This window comes from Polypterus senegalus, chromosome 15, assembly GCF_016835505.1.
Source record: "Polypterus senegalus isolate Bchr_013 chromosome 15, ASM1683550v1, whole genome shotgun sequence".
Taxonomy (NCBI): Eukaryota; Metazoa; Chordata; class Cladistia; order Polypteriformes; family Polypteridae; genus Polypterus; species Polypterus senegalus.
The window spans coordinates 7379576-7399578 of NC_053168.1; the positions used below are offsets into that span (position 1 = coordinate 7379576).

The 20003-nt window shown below is 42.1% G+C and overlaps 1 protein-coding gene across 2 annotated transcripts in view; it reads left to right on the forward strand.

Moving 5' to 3' along the window:
• Nucleotides 1-2084: 2084 nt before the first annotated feature.
• The window catches only part of cnot10 (CCR4-NOT transcription complex, subunit 10), an 87122-nt gene continuing 69203 nt past the window's right edge, over nt 2085-20003 (forward strand). For both annotated transcript variants that reach the window (XM_039736344.1, XM_039736346.1), the window contains exons 1-3: nt 2085-2399; nt 14286-14380; nt 18328-18489. In XM_039736344.1, the coding sequence (XP_039592278.1) occupies nt 2375-2399; nt 14286-14380; nt 18328-18489 (282 nt within the window). In that variant the 5' untranslated portion in view covers nt 2085-2374. The remainder of the gene's footprint in view (nt 2400-14285; nt 14381-18327; nt 18490-20003) is intronic.

Sequence of the window (20003 nt, forward strand, 5' to 3'; positions counted from 1 at the left end):
AAATATCCAAACCTAATTATGTCATATCATCTACTGTTAAACCGTACTTTAAAAAAAAAATTTATTATTATGCTGTCTTAAGGAATTGTTCTGTTCTGTGTATTGTATTGTATTGACCCCCTACTTTTGACACCCACTGCACGCCCAACCTACCTGGAAAGGGTCTCTCTTTGAACTGCCTTTCCGAGGTTTCTTCCATTTTTCCCTACAAGGTTTTTTTTGGGAGTTTTTCCTTGTCTTCTCAGAAAGTCAAGGCTGGGGGGCTGTCAAAAGGCAGGGCCTGTTAAAGCCCATTGCAGCACTTCCTGTGTGATTTTGGGCTATACAAAAATAAACTGTATTGTATTGTATTGTATTGTATTGTGGGTGTTCTTGGCAGCAGTTAGTGCTTCTCTGTAAGCTCTTTGGTGGTCAGAGAAAGCCTGGATGTGCCCGGTGAGGCCAGACTTACGTGACATTCTCTCAAGGCGTCGGCCAGCTGCTTTCATAGATCACAATACCAAGGAGGTGAACGCTTAAAGGAAACCTCCTTATGTTTTAAAGGAGCTGTTTTATCAAATGCTGAATGAAGGGTTGAGTTATAGTGGACAACAAGACTATCTAGTGTTGACAGAATAGGTGCAGACAGTAAAAGATCAGAAATGGATCCAGAAAGGATAGAGGGACAGATATTTTAAAGTTTCTGTAAGAAATTTGTCATTTACAGGTAAGAGGAGGGAAAGGCAGTGAGACGGTGAGAAATCCTGCTTTATGGTCAGAGAGTCCCAAATCAGTGCTGTAGATGTTGGCAACAGATAGTCCAGAAGTGCAGATCAGATCCAGTATATGACCACCAGAGTGGCTGGGAAAATCAACATGTTGTGTCGAGTCAAAACAGTCCAGTAAGGATAGGAATTCATTTCTCAGTTTACATGTAGTAGTGTCAATATGGATGTTGAAGTCACCGAGAAAGCTTAGGTGGGTTAAAAGTTCAATCAGATCGGATAAGAAGGATGCGTCGTATTTTGGGGGACAATAAAGAACAATGAGTGAGACAGGACCTGATTCCGTCATTAGTTTAAGAGCCAGGCACTCAAAAGACAATGGACAGTCAATTGGGATTCGTTTGATGTTTAAATCTACTCTGACAATTACTGCAAGTCCACCGCCTTGTCTTGAGCTGCGAGGCTCTGTGTGGAAAGTGTCGCCTCCTTCGTGACAGACGTCAATTCGTTCGGTTTTTGACAAGTCTCCGTTAAACACAGTACAGTATATCAAGTTTGGCGTCAGTGATGAATTCTGACAGCACCAAGGCTTTGCCATTAAGAGATCTCGAATTAAACAGTGCAATATTAGTTAATGAGGCTTCTTTTTGCACAGAGCCCTGTTCGGAGTTTATTTTCACATAATGTAAATTCGGCACACTGACACTTTTAGAGTGGTCTCATGGTCTGGAATCCCTACAGATTTTATTTTTTCTCCAGCCGTCTGGAGTTTTTTTGTTTTTTCTGTCCCCCCTGGCCATTGAACCTTACTCTTATTCTATGTTAATGTTGATTTATTTTGTTTTATAATTGTGTCCTTTCATTTTTCTATTCTTTAATATGTAAAGCACTTTGAGGTACTGTTTGTATGAAAATGTGCTATAGAAATAAATGTTGTTGTTGTTGTTGTTGTTTATTTCCAGGGCAATGAGAAGGACGGCGTATTCCTGAGCAAATACCGCCGGTGGTCTTTTCATTCGCAGCCCGGCGGTGGCGGCGACCTGACCCGCGATGTACATATTTCGGGCGCCGCAAAATCCCGGTGTCTTTTAGGATGTTCCAGTCAGACCTTTTGCTCCGGACAAACTTTGTAATAAGAAGGATCCTGCTATTCTTTCTGAGGCTTCATAAAGCACCTTGAGCATGGGGTAGGCGCTATATAAATAAAATGAATTATTATTATTATTATTATTATTATTAGTTTAAGACCCACTGATTTAGTGCATTACTAGAAATGGGCCTCCCCGTCAGCAGGTGGCGCGCCAAACCAGAAAGAGAAGGCGGCCACTTCGTGATGCAAAACTCCTGCGTCGCCGACCTGGAAAAGCATTCTGGGAAAAACATTTTTAATGGCCGAACTCTGCGGTTGAGTGTTTGAATAAAAGATTGGAGAGCACTGTGGGCGATTTATTGCTTGATGAGTGACGCTCCGTACAAGGATAGAAACAGATCATTTTCAAATCTAAAGAGAAAGTGCACTTAAATCATATACGGTTACGTGACGACTTTAGAAATTTTACTGCAAAGTGGAATTATCCTGACTGCTACATAACTCTGTGGTTCGAGGTCCTCCACAGTCGGACCGTGAATTACGACAGCGCGGCTAGCACTGAAGAAAACACCAAGGCGACATGATGTCGGAGAGCAGCGGAGCAGGTACAGAAATCGGCGATGCTGGGGCAGCGGGCGGGCGGGCGGTCGGTGTACGGTAGCCGACGTTTGCTCTTTGAATGAGCGTCGGCACTGGAGATTACCTGTGTTCGTTGAATGAGGACGCTCTCTGTTTCAAGGGTTTGTTTTCGTGTTGTATTTGAGTGGAAGTTTTTGTGGACGTGAAGTTCGTAAGCTGGCGCACCTTTGCTCCAGCGTGCTGTGTTCGAGGCTTGCGCCCGTTCGCTCTCCGTCAGGGTTGCCAGCAGTGGCGTAGCGAGGACATTGGGGGTTAACCACGTAACATTAAAGAGAAGAAATATAAAGACTTCAAGAAAAGAAAAAGTTTATGAAAACATAAGTATATCTAATTGAATAGTGCGCTTGTTTGAAATAAGTTTTTTTTTGTGTGTAAAAGGATGAAACTCCTAAATATATTTCAGAAACATGAATAAGCCACTTAAAATGAAAATACTGGGAAAAATAGTTGTAGGTTATTTATGTGTTCAATTGAATGGACATTTAATGCAAGTAATTTAAAACTTCTGCTGTACACATTTTAGTGGTGTGGACGCTTTATTGTTTTATATACTATTTTAATTTTATTTGCACATGTTAATGTGTATGGTAATGTTAATGACAGGAAGCATCCATTGAATTGTATAACAGCAGGTCAACGCCTTTTCAATATTTCACATGGTAAAATATTTAATTTATAAGAATGTTACTGTTGTATCACACAAGTAAACTAGAATGTCCTTGTTAATCATAGTCTCATGTTAATGTTAAGCTGTCTCCACCTATTTGGCCTCAGGAGAAAATCTGGCCTTTCACAGATGCTGCTGCTGCTTCTTCATTCGGCTGCTCCCGTTAGGGGTCGCCACAGCAGATCATCATCTTCCATATCTTCCTGTCCTCGTCATCTTGTTCTGTCACACCCATCACCTGCATGTCCCCTCTCAGCACATCCATAAACCTTCTCTTAGGCCTTCCTCTTCTCCTCTTACCTTGCAGCTCTATTCCTGGCATCCTTCTCCCAATATACCCAGCATCTCTCCTCTGCACACATCCTAACCAACGCAATCTCGCCTCATTATGTCTTTGGTGTGGACCCTCAAGTACTTGTAGCAATGCACATCCACTCCCTGAATAGTCACCAGACTTGTTGGCTCTTTGGTTTAGTGCAAGTCAATAAGCAGTGAGGTACTAATGAGATTTACAAAGATGTGTTACTGGTTTTGCCATTTCCTAGGACATTATTACTCTGCTGTTATCCTATGGGCCTCAGTCATAAGTATGAATTGCCTTAACTTGTTTGGCTGTATATCAGCACATGACTGTGTATATTTGTATTGGCAAATTGTCTGACCTTTAGTCTTAATTTCAATTTTGGAGGCACAAAATGTCCCAGGGATCAAAATCTGGGGAATTTAGGTGGTGCAAAGCAACATCTGTCTATCTATGTGTGTGTGTATATATATAAATATATATATATATATATAAACAAACTGCTCAAAAAAATTAAAGGAACACTTTGAAAACACATCAGATCTCAATGGGAAAAAGAAATCCTCCTGGATATCTATACTGATATAGACTGGGTAATGTGTTAGGAACAAAAGGATGCCACATCGTTTGATGGAAATGAAAATGATCAACCTACAGAGCCCTGAATTCAAAGACGCCCCAAAAATCGGAGTGAAAAAATGATGTGGCAGGCTAGTCCATTTTGCCCAAATTTCATTGCAGCAACTCCAAATTGTATGCAGCACTTTGTATGGCCCCTGTGTTTTTGTATACATGCCTGACAACATCGGTGCATGCTTCTAATGAGATGACAGATGGTGTTGTGGGGGATCTCCTCCCAGATCTGGACCAGGGCATCACTGAGCTCCTGGACAGTCAGAGGTGCAACCTGGTGGCATTGGATGGACCAAAACATAATGTCCCAGAGGTGTTCTATTGGATTTAGGGCAGGAAAGTGTGGTGGCCAGTCAATGGTATCAATTCCTTCATCCTCCAGGAACTGCCTGCATACTCTCACCACATGAGGCCAGGAATTGTCGTGCACCAGGAGCCACTGTACCAGCATAGGGTCTGACAATGGGTCCAAGGATTTCATCCTGATACCTAATGGCAGCCAAGGTGCCTTTGTCAAGCCTGTAGCGGTCTGTGTGACCCTCCATGGATATGCCTCCCCAGACAATCATTAACCCACCACCAAACTGCTCATGCTGAATGATGTTACAGGCAGCATAATGTTCTCCATGGCTTCTCCAGACCCTTTCACTTCTGTCACGTGCTCAGGGTGAACCTGCTCTCATCTGTAAAAAGCACAGGGCACCAGTGGGGCATCTGCCAATTCTGGTATTCTATGGCGAATGCCAATCGAGCTGCATGCTGCTGGGCAGTGAGCTCAGGAGCTGCTGATGGGTTATGGACCTTCTATGGCCCTCTCCAGCTCTCCTAGAGTAACTGCTTGTCTCCTAGAATCTCCTCCATGCCCTTGAGACTGTGCAGGGAGACACAGCAAACCTTCTGGCAATGACACGTATTGATGTGCCATCCTGGAGAAGTTGGACTACCTGTGCCACCTCTGTAGGGTCCAGGTATCGCCTCATGCTACCAGTAGTGACACTGACTGTAGCCAAATGCAAAACTAGTGAAGAAACAGTCAGAAAAGATGAGGAGGGAAAAATGTCAGTGGCCTCCACCTGTTAAACCATTCCTGTTTTGGGGTCATCTCATTGTTGCCCTCTAGTGCATCTGTTGTTAATTTCATTAACACCACAGCAGCTGAAACTGATTAACAACCCCTCTGCTACTTAACTGACCAGATTAATATCCCATAAGTTTCATTAACTTTATGCTATACTCTGATTAAAAAGTGTTCCTTTAATTCTTTTGAGCAGTATATATATATATATATATATATATATATATATATATATTTATTTATTTATTTATTTATACAGTAATTCCTCGCTATATCGCGCTTTGACTTTCGTGGTTTCGCTCTATCACGGATTTTATATGAAAGCATAACTAAATATATAACGGGGATTTTTCACTGCTTCGCAGGTTCTGCGGACAATGTGTCTTTTTACTTCCTGTACATGCTTCCTCAGTTGGTTTGCCCAGTTGATTTCATACAAGGGACGCTATTGGCGGATGACTGAGAAGCTAACCAATCAGAGCACGCAGTTAAGTTCCTTATTGCTGAATGCAGTGTGAACCAGGAAGTCTCGTCTCGCTCATTCAGCATCAACGTGTTTCGCTGTGTAAAGAGTTGTGCTCTTTTGTGTTTATCTTTGTGCACAGTCAAGCCCTTCATTATGGCTCCAAAACGATCTGCTACTGCTTCAGGGGCCGTGCCCAAGCGCAAATGGAAGATGTTAACAATTGTTGAAAAGGTAAACGTTTTGGATTTGTTGAGGGCTACGATTCTTTTTATTTAAAAAGTAGGAAAGGAATATAAGATCTGCGGCCGCAGTGTCCTTTTAAGCAGGGTGCAAAACAAGTTGTAAGTGGATGTAATAAGGCAGTAGTCTGGATGGAATCTGCTTTAGGGATTTGGATTGAAGACTGCGAGAAGAAGAACAACGGCAGTGCTACACAATCGCTTGAAGTGGCTCCTTTAAGGGCTGTAACGCTCTCCTTTGTTGTGCAGTAAAATAAAACTCATTGTTATCGGACAAGTCATCGTGTCATTGTTGGTGAGTAACCATAATTAATTTTCTACTTACAGTACTTAGTACATGTACGTGCGTTTAGTGTCACTGTACACACATTTACTGTATACTATTTTTGTTGCATTGTACGTATTTATTGCTGGTGGCCTGTCTATCGTAATGGCTGTAACATACGTGATATCGGAGGCACTCAATATCTTTAAAATAATATTTAGGTTTTACTGTATATAAACAGTGTGTTTACATACATAATTTCAATGAATCTTACCTAATATCTAAGAGAATACAAAGGGATTATGCTGTATAACTCTGCGGGGAATATTTATAAACAGTGTGGGAGAGTTTATAAGGGCTTAAAATATATAAAAATAACCAGATAAACATATGGTTTCTACTTCGTGGATTTTCACCTATCGCGGGTCTGGAGCAAACCCCCGCGATCAAGGAGGGATTACTGTATATATATTTATTTATTTATAAATATATAAATAAAAAAAAAATGTTGGGTTTAGACGTGATCATCTCGGGGAGACACTTTGGAGTTCTGCGAGACAAAAGGACAGCTGCTGTACAGGCGTTTAAATGATCGACGCGCAACATGCAGCTCGGCAGCAGCTAGTAGCAAGACAGCAGCTGATCCGTCCACATCTACTTAGCGTGCATGAGGATCAAGGAATTGATACCATCTGGAAGATGTAAGTGTGATAAACATGCAAAAAAATAAGAAATGAGGAAGGGAGCAAATACTTTTTCACAGCCCTGTTTTATGTACACATACAGTATCTCACAAAAGCGAGTAGACCTCTCACATATTTGTAAATATTTCATATTATCTTTTCATGGGACAACACTGAAGACATGACACTTTGACACAATGTACAGTAGTCTGTGTACATCTTGTATCACAGTGTGAATTTGCTGTCCCCTCCAAATAACTCAACACACAGCCATTAATGTTAACAAAAGTGAGTCCACCCCTAAGTGCAAAATGTCCAAATTGTGTCCAAAATGTCAATATTTTGTGTGGCCGCCCACCATTATTTTCCAGCACTGCCTTAACTCTCTTGGCCATGGAGTTCACACAAGCTTCACAAGTTGCCACTGGAATCCTCTTCCACTCCTCCATTACGACATCACAGAGCTGCTGGATGTTCGAGACCTTGAGCTCCTCCACCTTCTGTTTGCTCAATAGGGTTTAGGTCTGGAGACATGCTTGGCCAGTCCAGCACCTGTACCCTCAGTGGTCATCTTGGACGTGTGTTTGGGTCGTTATCATGTTGGCATACTGCCCTGCGGCCCAGGGAGGGGATCACGCTGTGCTTCAGTATGTCACAGTACACGTTGGCATTCATGGTGCCCTCAATGAACTGTAGCTCCCCAGTGCCAGCAGCACTCATGCAGCCCCAAACCACGACACTCCCACCACCATGCCTGACTGAAGGTAAGACACACTTGTCTTTGTACTCCTCACCTGGTTGTCGCCACACACGCTTAACACCATCTGAACCCAATAAGTTGATCTTGATAAGTTGGTCTCATCAGTTCCAGTAATCCATGTCCTTAGTCTGCTTGTCTTTCTTGTGCATCATCTTCAGAGGAGGCTTCCTTCTGGGACGACAGCCATACTGACCAATTTGATGCCGTGTGCAGCGGGCGTGTGGTCTAAGCACTGACAGGCTGACCTCTCTAGCAATGCTGGCAGCGCTCATATGTCTATTTTCAAAAGACAACCTCTGGGTATGACGCTGAGCAGGTGGCACTCAACTTCTTTGGTCGACCGTGGCGAGGCCTGTTCTGTGTGGCACCTGACCTGTTAAGCCTGTCGCTGTGTGGTCTTGGCCCCCGTGCTGCAGCTCAGTTTCAAGGTGTTGGCAATCTTCTTATAGTCTCAGCCATCTTTATGTAGAGGAACAATTCTTGTTTTCATATCCTCAGAGTGTTCTTTGCCATGAAGTGCCAAGTTGAACTTCCAGTGACCGGTATGAGAGAGTATGAGAGCGAGAACAGCAAATTTAACACACCTGAGACCTTGTAACACGAACGAGTCACATGACACCGGGCAGGGAAAATATCTGATTGGGCACAATTTGGACATTTTTCACTTGGGGGTGGACTCATTTTTGTTGTTAGACATTAATGGCTGTGTGTTGAGTTATTTTGAGGGGACAGCAAATTCACACCGTGATACAAGCTGTACACGGACTACTGTACATTGTGTCAAAGTGTCAAATCTTCAGTGTAGTCCCATGAAAAGATAGAATAAAATATTTACAAAAATGTGAGGGGTCTACTCTCTTTTGTGAGATACTGTATATGTATATAAAACAGAGCTGTGAAAAAGTATTTGCCCCCTTTCTGATTTCTTATTTTTTTTGCATGTTTATCACACTTAAATGTTCCAGATGGTATCAATTCCTTGATCCTTGAGGCCAGGCATTGTCGTACACCAGGAGGAACCCAGGACCCACTGCGCCAGCATAGGCTCTGACAATGGGTCCAAGGATTTCATCTCAATGCCTAATGGCATTGACATCCCCCACGCTCACTCGCCTGACTGCAATCCAATAGGACACCTCTGGTGGGACATTATGTTTCAGTCCATCCGATGCCTCACCCTGTCCAGGAGCTCCGTGATGCCCTGGTCCAGATCTGGGAGGAGATCCCCCTGGACACCATCCATCGTCTCATTAGGATGTTGTCAGGCATTTTTACAAACTACTGAGTACGATTTGGAGTTGCAGCAATGACATTTCGGCCAAATGGACTCACCTGCCTACCGCCTCATTTTTTTCCCTTTGAATTTCGGGGTGTCTTTGAATTCAGCTTTCTGTCGGTTGATCATCTTCATTTCCATCCTGGCCTGAGTCTTCAGTTGTGCATCAATTAAAATTAAGACAAAGAGTTAGTTAGCAGCAAAATCTGGTCACTAATTAAGAAAAGGGTTAGAGTGAAAACCTGTAGCCACAGTAGCTGTCGAGGACTGGAGTTGGAGACCCCTGTCTTAGAGAGTCAAGGCTGGGGGGCTGTCAAAAGGCAGGGCCTGTTGAAGCCCATTGTAGTACTACTTATGTGATTTTGGGCTATACAGAAATAAATTGTATTGTGTACCTCCTTTTATCTGTTCAGATGGCACCCACTCTGCTTGTGTTTAGGCATCGTCTGAAAATTAATCTTTTTATGAAGTCCTTTGGAACTGCTTAGTTTACCGGGTGGCTGCTGCTAAAAGGAGAGTCAGGATATGGATTTTTATTTTATTCTAGCTTTGGGTATACCGTAATCATGCAGGTGTTGTGATTCTGATGGCCGGCCTGTCCACTGGTACTGTGAGTGCTGTGCAGAGTGGAGGCAGGACCTCTGTGTTTTTCCCAGTTGATTCTGTAGTCCATCAGCGGTGTGTTCTGCTCCTACTCTGTTTAGTGCTTGTATGGACTGGGTGGTGGACAAGGTTGTGGGGTCCAGCGGCTGGGGGGCATCTGTTGGTGAGGAGAGATTCACAGATCTTGACCTTGTTGACGATACCGTGATCTTCACAGAGTCAATGGAGGTTCTGATCGGGGCTCTCGAGAGACTGAGTGAGGAGTCTGAGTGTCTGGGCTTGCAAGTGTCCTGATAAAACCAAAATCCAGGCCTTTAATGACCTCTTGGGCACGGCCATCGGCAAAGAGAGTGTCGACCTCGTCGAGAGGTTTACTTACCTTGGCAGTGACATTCATGTGACTCTGGTGACTCTTCCTGTGAAGTCAGTAGATAGATTGGAAGGGCATGTGGGGTCATGAGGTCGCTAGAAAGGGGTGTGTGGCACTCCAGATATCTGTGCAAAAAGGACGAAGGTCCAAGTCTTTAGAGTCCAGGGGCCTCATGCATAACGTCGCAAGTAGAATTCACACTATAACATGGCGTACGGAAAAAACGGAAATGTGCTTGCGCACAAAAAAATCCAGATGCATAAATCTGTGCGAACGCCAACTTCCATGTTCTTCCGCTATATAATTCCCAGTCAGCGTGAAAAGTGAGGCACGTGCACACGCCTGCTGTCCCGCCCCTAACTCCTCCTAGAATTACACCTCTTTGAATATGCAAATCAAATTAAATAGCCCAATGGGAAAAGCAAGAGGGAAAATGGAAGAATTTCTGCAAATACCAAGTGGAAGAAAGGAAAACCGTACTATTTGTTGGTTTAAACAGAGATAAACAACAAAAGGAAGCTGATCGACTGACATAGCGTGTTGGAGAAACTTGAAAGCTCAAGTTCACAAAGTCACACAGTGCCGGAAATAAAAAAGAAGTTGTCAGATATCAAAGTTGCCGTGAATAGGCAAGTCGTAGCCCACCGTCTGAGTGTCATATGGAAGGTACAGAGAAAAAAAAGGCACGCAGTGGGGGAAAAAGCATGAAATGTCAACTTTAATCTCAGTTTTCACTTTAATCATGTAGTTTATTTTGTCATTAAAGTAGAACATCATAAACTTAATCTTTAAATCATTTAATTTACTAGTTTCTCAAATCCCAGCGTAACTGAAGTAGCACGTTAAATTTGTTTTGTATTTGATCTTCTATGTGCTCTGTGTGTGTGAATGACTACGTGCTTCTTAAACGGGCTTTCTCTTTCTCGGACAGGACACAGAATCCATGACATTCGTGATATTACAGCTCTCTAAATAATTAAAATACTGAGATGTATACGTGATATCATTTTTATGATGACAGGAGTTAAAGCATGTTATTAAACTTGGGAACATGGTGGCGCAGTGATTGTTCCTGCCTCCCACAAGATGCTTGCTGCGCTTTATGCGACCTTCGATGAAATTTATTGCAGTCTCTTTCAAACATACTAACCTCCAATTCCTGTCCTTACTTTTCTTTCTCCAAATACCCAACCGCCACACAATCCGCTCTGTAACAGACGTTAAACCATCTGTAAGCTTAGAACGCAGATTCTTTAAAACTTTTAAGGAACATTGAAATATCTTCGTAGTACGTGTTCAATTATTCCTTCCCTCTATCCTTCCAGTGTTGCGTCAGCACCAGTAAGAATACAGTGCAAGGCAGGAACAATCCGTGAACGGAGCGCAAGCTTCTAGCTAGCGCTGCGGCACCGTGTCCTTGCATGTTTAATTATTAGCAATACTAGTCGACACCCGCCGTAGCATACGGCGGTGTAAGGATAGGAATGGAAAACAGTGAAAAAGGAATTCAGAAATCAAGAAGAAATAAATACTTATTGAAAGACGCAGTTGTGATTAGGTGTTTTGTTTTGGTGGAGACAACAGATAATGAGTCAAAAGATCTAACCCTACGTACAACTGACCGTGGCTGAAGACTGGTTGTTAGAATTATTGTGAAGAGTAAACAGCATGTGGGAATGGGGAAGGCCGTGCTTCTGAAGTTCGATTACGTAAATATAATCAATAACAACCCCAAAACAACGATGTTGTAGAATATCTCTAAGTAATTCCTGCAGCTTAATCCAAAAGACTCGTACTACAATATCAGGTCTGTGCTCCGGTCTTTGGGTATCCGACAGTGCATGTAGAATTTCCGGCCAAGCAGGATTACATGTGAAAGTGATAAATAAATGAGTCTTTCAGAATTTACGTACTATGGCCGTGGCATCCTGTTAGTTTTGTTGCATGCATCTTGGACTTCCTGAAAATGTGGACGGTAATATGATCATTTTGCCTACACGTACGTTGTTATTTTCAGCGTTTGCTTGAAAAGGTCTGATAGTCCTTTATATTGTCCCACGCGCAGATCTTGTTGATGTAATCTGAGATAGTTGACACGCGTGCCCTCTGTTTTAACATACGCATCTACGACGTACTGTTGGAATAGTTTGCCGCTGGAGTGCAAAATACGAAATGTATTCCTCATTGATAATCTGTACACGTAAAATTGTCATTGAGTAAGCCTTATTCGCTTGCCGGTTCTTTTATCGGGAAAATGTTGTAAATCTTTGTGCCAGCCAATGTCCCCATAAGGGAATAAAAGGTAAACCATAGGATCGCAATTCATATTGAGCGTGGAAATCTGTTTACAGGAGTTGCCTATGGGATAGATTATTTAAATGAAGTTAAAGTTTTATCTGTATAATAAAATAAGCATATTTTGCTGCATTTCATCTTAAAAATGATATCGTCATCATATGTAAATACGCGCTTTATAAAGAGGCTCAGGTTGTGCGATATTATAACTGTAATCCAAGTTTACAGTGAGGTGATTGTACTAATAAGTCATAACAGTTGTACAAGGAGCACTTGATGGACTGATTGAGTGCGTTTAGAGTTCTTGGGATGAAACTGTTTGTGAACCGCGAGGTCCGTACAGGAAAGGCTCTGAAGCGTTTGTCATATGAGAGCAGTTCAAATAGACTGTGCGCATGGCTGAGGCAGCGTGTGCTTGATGCTGTATACCGATAATTCTCTTTCCGATCAGCTGCTGTAGATCTTTCATTCCCCACTCAGATACAGTGATATAAATACTCCTAGTGGTGCAGTGAGAGTAATATGGAAAAAGATGATCCGCTGTGGCAATTCGTAATGGGAGGAGCTGAAAGAAGAAGAAGGTGCAGTGAGAGTAACAACACTAAAGCAGTTATGGTATTTAGAATAGTTTGACCATTCTGTGGACCATTATATTGTTACAGGTTAATTACAATGCGATGCATTAAACTAATAAACAATATGCGGTTAATTTCAGTGTATTTATAAAGCCGCGTCAGGGGTTTGGATCTGAAAAAGAAAGGATAACCACACAGGAACAGTAGCACTGAGTTGACGCTGGGTGACGCTGGGTGCCGCCAGTCTGCAAAACCGAGTGCAGAACTTGCGTACACCAGGGTATGAGCTACTGTGGAAATGTGCGTGGCTCTACGCCAAGTATAGGTTTTATACATTGCAATTTCAACGTGGAAAAGTTCGTACGCAACATTTTTGTGCGTACGCACTGTTTATACATGAGACCCCTGGTGCTTCCTGTTTGCGAGACATGGACACTATCCAGTGACCTGAGATGAAGACTGGACTCCTTCTGTTCTGTGTCTCTTGGGTGCCTCTGGTTTGACTTTGTGTTGCTCACGGAGTCCCAAATGAGGAACATTACCTACATTGTGAGTGAGCGTCAGTTATGGCACTACGGCCATGTGGCGTGATTCCCCGAGGGTGATAAGCGAACAGGATCGTCACTGTTGAGGGACTGAGTGGCTCGACCAGGCCAAGGTGGGACGTCCACGTAACACATGGCTGCGACAGATAAATGGGACCGGACTGCCTGCCAACCAGGATCCTTAGCTGTTTTGTTGTGTGGAGGGTGCAGCACTGCGCTGTACCACTGCATGCTCCCCCAACTTATTTTTTTAAATCTTGTTGTTTTTATGCTTGTGCCGTCATTCTTGTATGAATGGCTTTAACTTGCTTTGTAAGTCGCCTTGGATAAAGGCATCTGCTAATAATTAGAGGAGAAGGATGGGGCAAAGTCAGGGGAGGTAAAAGGAGAAAAGGTGAGTGTAGGTGAGAGGAAGCAACCTTTAGAGGGGACTAAGGGAGCAATTAAAAAGTTAGTCATTAAGTCCTTGAGAAACGTGTGTTTACAAGGTGAGAATGAGCCGAGCTTATTCTCTTTTCTTTGAAAAGTGTCTTTAAAGCCCTGAGAATGAACACAAATGGAGAGATCAGTGTGGTGTATGATCAGGGGATGTAAAGTGGTCTGCAATAGAATTTCTGCTGGTTTTGATCCTAATGCCTCATGCGTTTCACTTGAAACAGTCCGCTAGCCTTCTCCCTGTCTCAACTGTGTAGATGGGTGCTCACCTCCTACAAGGAATACGCTGAATGAGGTTTTTGGACTGGCAAGAGGCCCGCTGCTTAATATTGAATTTACCAGAGGGAGCAGACACCAGGTTATTGCTGGTGACCTATTTGCAAGGGAAACAGCAGCTCCTGTTACAGCTCAAAGTGCCTGCTGAGGAGTGTGGCTCTCCTCTGTGAAACTGTACCCATAATACCTTGGGATCCAGTGGGGTGGACACCAAAAAAATGCATCCGGGTCCTGCCAAATGTACTGTAGATGCAGCATAATGCAGTCATTTGAAGCTGCATAAACCTTTCAAGTGTGTATTGGATGACTACATGGGCTTCACAGCTAAATTTTCAATGATTGTACATCTTAATATGAAGTTAATATTCTGTTTTTTTTTTTTTTTTAGATCTGGGAAATGAGGGAAAGCATGAAAATAATTCTTCTCCTGGAGCAACAGATCAAGAAAAACAACTTGCTGCCGATGCATTCCTAGCTTTTACGGTAAAACAAAAAAGAAGGAAAATTTACTCTAAAAGGTTTTAACAAGTTAATTTGTGTTATCTCTATAAATATATAAAATCCAACATCTGCCTGTCTGTCCGCTTTTCACGTGAGAACTACTTAATGGATTTAGATTGGGTTTTTTCTTGAATTTGCTTGAACATTTCAGTTGATTTATTGCGACTTCTCCCTTCATAGTTCACTCGCAGGAGCGATATATTCGCGCTAATCCGAGACAGAGGCTGCAGGCCGAGGGGAGGGCGAAGAGTGACGTCAGGAGTGGGGAGCCGGGCACAGCCCTCTTCACTGTCCTGTTTCACTAATACACGGGCAAAGGTGCGGGGTGGTGGCTAGTATGTGATAAAAAGGGATTTTTTTTTCTTTTTTTCAGTTTAACACTTTGAAATGGGAATTAAATATTTTTTCACATTTTACTTAAAGTAAATATACAATTACTAGCCATGTGTGCCCAACTAAGTTGCACGTGTTAAAGTTGTCTGTGAAGGGCTCCCTGTTTAAACGTGGCTGCCAGTCATGAACTGGGCCCTTCGTCGCACAGCATTATGATTATTTATAAGGGAAACAAAATTAAAAAAGAAAACCCTTGGATATTGACTCGATAGGAACGGCACACTCGTAATCACTGTCCGAATCGTAATTATGTGGTGGTGTAGGAGCATTTCTGCTTCTGTCCGTTCACAGTCTGTCTCGTTTTCACGACGCTGTCGTTTCCTCTCACGATGTCTTCTCAACCTTTCTCCAATCTCGCAGGTTGCTTTGTCGCAATCCAAAGAGTAAGGCAATATACACGGAGCAATGGTTATAAAAGGGGGACACATAGGTATCCAGGCTCTTTAAAGCTTAAATAGAGATCACTTCACTGACATGTGACAAACCACGGTACAACTGTGAGACGCGCAGCACTCGCCGGCTACAGCGTAACAATAATAATTTCCGGAACGTGCTGTTACGTTGTCATTCATTGTACCCACTGTCTTTCTTTCATTCATATGTTACGTGGGCACGTACAGGGCTCTAGAGTGCGACCAGTTTGAAAATGCATGTGATGCAGTCAGACAGAGAGAGGTGAGTAGCCCATCAGGTAAACAGTGGATGTAGCCGCGGATTATGAGAGAAGATGAAAAGAACGATTGACAGCTTTTTCGTTAAGAATGTTAAGTTAGGGCCTGATCCGTCTGAAAATCATAACCAATGCTCTGACACGGAGCCATCAACCTCCCAAGTTATAGCAAGCCCTCGTCCGGAGACGGCATTAGATAATGAGCCACATACGATCGAGTCCGAGCCCACTGAAATTAAAAGGGGTAAAGTGTATAGATTTCAAAAAGAATGGCTTGACTAGTTTCCCTGGCTAAGATACAGTAAAGCCGATAATATAATGCACTGTATTTACTGTAAAGACTGTGGGAAGACCATGGCCGGCAGTAGTGCATTTGTGACTGGTTCTAATACATTTAGAATTGAAACGCTGAAAAAGCACAATGCATCTATAAAACACATTACATGCCGCGATAAATGCACTGCTCAAGTGTCCCCTCTCCCCGCTGCCTTTCAGCGGCAGGCAGCAGCAAACAGAGCATCAGACGAGGCCGAGATGATAATTAAGTTTAACGTTGCCAACAATATTGCAAAAGAAGAACTTCCCTTCACTAAATTCAAGTCCGAAATAATTCTTATGAAGAAAAATGGCTTGAACGTAAACCCGATGTACAGCAATGATGTCGCGTGTGCCCAATTTATAGGAGTCATCGCAGATACATTGAAAAAAAAGACGTCTGTGCAAATTGCAAACAGTGCGTACATGGCATTCCTGATCGACGGAGGCACAGATATCGCCACAAAGGAATGCGTCATTGTGTACGGTCGTATCTTGCGGAGAGGAAGACCGGTGAATATACTTATTGGACACCTTGAGGTCGAGCATGCTCATGCCCAAGTCTGGAAGATTTTGATGCTAGAGAGAGTGTGGCCATCCGAGGGGCATGTGACTGCAATGGAGGATAGTCCATAAGACATTGAGCCATGAGATGTTCAGTTTGAAGCCCTTAAAACACTTAATTTAGATTTTCTTTTTAGTTAATTAATCTTGAGATTTTTTAAGTTTAAATTTCAGCTCAGTAAAGCACTTTAAGCACCAACACTTTTTCAGTAAGTTACCTTTCTTGTAGAATTGTGCTTGCCTTCAAATAAAGAACTTTATATTGACCAGATTGTTAGTTAATCATTTACAAGTCAATATTGCCTATATGGACAGCGATTAAAAAAATAAATAAATAAATAAAGTGAACGTGTAAAACTGTGGTGTTAAATGTGATGCGGTTGAAAATTTGGGTGCACCTAACTTTTGTGCTGGTGCACCTAAGAAAAAAAAGTTAGGCGCACCAGTGCAAAAAGTTAGTCTAGTCTGACGTACCTTTTATCTTCGGCAATCTCATTCTCTAACCAGGCCTCAAGAGCTAACCAGAGTAACACTGTCCACCACCCCTTTCGTTATTCCGGCACATTGTTGACATCCGTGAGTAACAACAACGTACTAAACTGGAAGGTGGTCTACACATGTATGGAATTCGCAGACAAACAAAGATCAAGATCTAAATGAAGATCTCTTTAGTTAATTTAAAGCACAACAATTTGTTTAGTTTGAATGTCTGTGTTTTGAGGTGTGACTGGCGTACCACAGTCTTCAGTAGTATAAGCCTGGAGGAGATTCTTAATTCAATGCCTATGTTTTAGCTGTCTCTCTACTGCCATCTAGTGCTTCTTCTTCTAATTCATTCACGGACAAACAAAGATCAAGACCCAAATGAAGATTATATGTAGAGATTTTTTTTTTTTGTTGAGGAACTAGATGGCTTTGCCCCCTGCTCACTTCGCTCACCAACCCCCCACTGCCTGCGCTATGCCCCAGCAACTTCACGTCTCTGTCGCTCGCGTATGTGGATTTCACTTTCATCAAACAACAAAACTTTTAATCCTCACGGATACGCCTCTTCATTGTGGGAAGAAACACTACTTTTCCCTGATGGCACCACAAATTAGACGATCTACAAGTCTCTGACTTAAAGTTTAAATCCAAACAGTATCTGCATACTTCTGTCATATCACCCATGTCCATACATTCGATCTTTTTTCACTTTTACCTTTTCGTCAGTATCACATTGAATTTTGATTCCATGTTTGGAATTACGTTTTGACAACACAACGTATAACTGCCCGTGAGTGAATATCGTTTCTTTTTCTCTACATGAACGTGTCTGACAATAGCATTCACACACATGAGAAATGATTGAACCGTGTGTGTGGTTATGTCACGTGGGCGGGACTTTTCTAAATCTCTTTGCATAAAGTCTTGTCTTGCGGGGCATTCGCCAAACAACAAATCTTTTAATTCTTGCGGATACGCCTCTTCATTGGGAAGCAACACTACTTTATTTTTCCTGATGACAACACAAGTTAGACGATCTACAAGTCTCCAACTTAAAGTTTAAATCCAAGCAATATATTCGATCTCTTTTCGCTATTCCGTTATTTCACTGAGTAATAATTTCCGTTGTTGTGCTAATGCCATCTTTACTCTCTTTCAAATTTTCTTACTTCCATTATCTCTAACCTTCTCTGCATGTGTACCATGCCAATGTTTTTGAATTCTTTACAACGTTCTACTTTGTCATCTACTCTCTGTCTTTTATTTCTGGCACCGGGCCTGGTTAAATCTCTTGGCACAAAGTCTTGTCTCGCGGGACGTCAAAGTGTCTCTCTGAGAAAGTCGCATTTCGTCTCTCTTCCCAAGATTTTTTTTATTATAATAGAGAGATTTATCATTTTTTCATTTATTTTATTTTCATACTAACGATTTTCAGTAATTGTTTTCCATGAATTTCACAACTTCAAAAAACTCAACTGTTAACTGTTATTCTGTGTTTCAGTCTGGAAATTACGACCTTTGTCTCCAACATCTCAAGAACCTTCAGGATCTCAATAAAGATGAATATAAAATTGCAATGAATAAAGCCATAGCAGAGTTTTTTAAAAGTGGCCAGACAACGACGGAAACACTGAAACAGGCACTCGCCGCACTGAAGAATCAGGTAACTTGGTTCAAGTTCTATATGCGTGAGTGTATTTTATAAACTGGTGCATTTCAGTGGATACGGTGGCAGGCTTGGTATACAGTAAGAGGTGTGCATGAGTGTTCCCTACGATTGACTTGCGCCCCTCCATGGTTGGTTCCCAATTTGTGTCACAGGATAAGCTCTGGCCCAGCTGTAACTTGTATCGGTGAACTGACACCTAACACCATAAACCAAGTTTTTAATGATCAAAATGTAATAAATGAATATCTGTCCAGCTTTTTAAGTTAGGCCCGAGTGTCTCTCGGGATAATAATAATAATAATAATAAATTTTATGTTAAAACAGTGCTGTAAGTATTAGTCCTCAGGGTCACTCGGGCAACTGTAACATGTAAGTGTTAGACCCGAGGATTACTTGGGCTGTAAAAGTGCCAACAGCGTTGGTGTCGAGCGTTGCTCAGGAAACAATGTGGGCAGGTCTTGCGTATGAACAGGCCAGAGTGTTACTCAGGCAGTGGCGCAGACATGTCTTGTCCTAGCTTACTATTGGCGTCTTCGTAAGAAATGTTTTCCAGCAGCCCGGATGTTGCATCCTCTTGACGGTGATACAAACAGCGATGGCGAAGTGAATGTGTCTTCAGGCAGTGAAACTGAAATTGATTCTGATGAATCTGAAAGTGACGCTGGTGTCAATCGCACATGTGCAGTATGCTCTTGATCAGTCTGGAAAGCAAATACAAAAGGAATCGCGTTACTATTGTCCTGACTGTGATGTTTGATTGTGTATTTCACTGTGCTTCAAGATATACCATACAAACAACACATTTTAACCATATATGGCAGTGATGGCAAACCTTTTAGAGACCGAGTGCCCAAACTGCAACCCAAAACCCACTTATTTATTGCAAAGTGCTAACATGGCAGTTTAACCTGAATACTGAGGTTTTAGTTTAGAAAAAACAACTCGTACATTAACATCTTTTGTCTTAAAAGAAAACACAATAACAGAGCTTTCAATGATACAAGCAACTTTTTATTGAAAGGTAAAAGTTTGCATTTGGCGTGCTTTTGAACAATTAATGTGATTTTTGCTGTTGTGTGCATGCTGATACATAATTTGTAAGTTTGAGAGCAACACATGCAGCACTCAGGTCATCTGTTAGTCTGTTTCTGGTGTCAGAACTGATATAATTCAAAGCTGAAAACAGCTTCTCACAAGAACAAGTTGATCCAAACAATGTAAGGAAAGTAATCCCAAGTGCTTTCATTGACTTAAAATTATTTGGCAGAAAATTCCACTCTTTAAGGATTTCATTTTTAGAACTAACTGTGCTGTCCTTTGTCATCCCTTCTATCTTCTCAAGTGTTTCACACAGGTCTTCCTTGTTAACCTTCGTTCCTGTTCTCTCTCTCTCTCTCTCTCTCTCTCTCTCTTTTCCCCTTTTCAACCGCCTCGCGCTTCTATTATTATTATTATTATTATTATTATTATATGGCGATTAGCAGCTCCCGGCAACAATTACATATGCG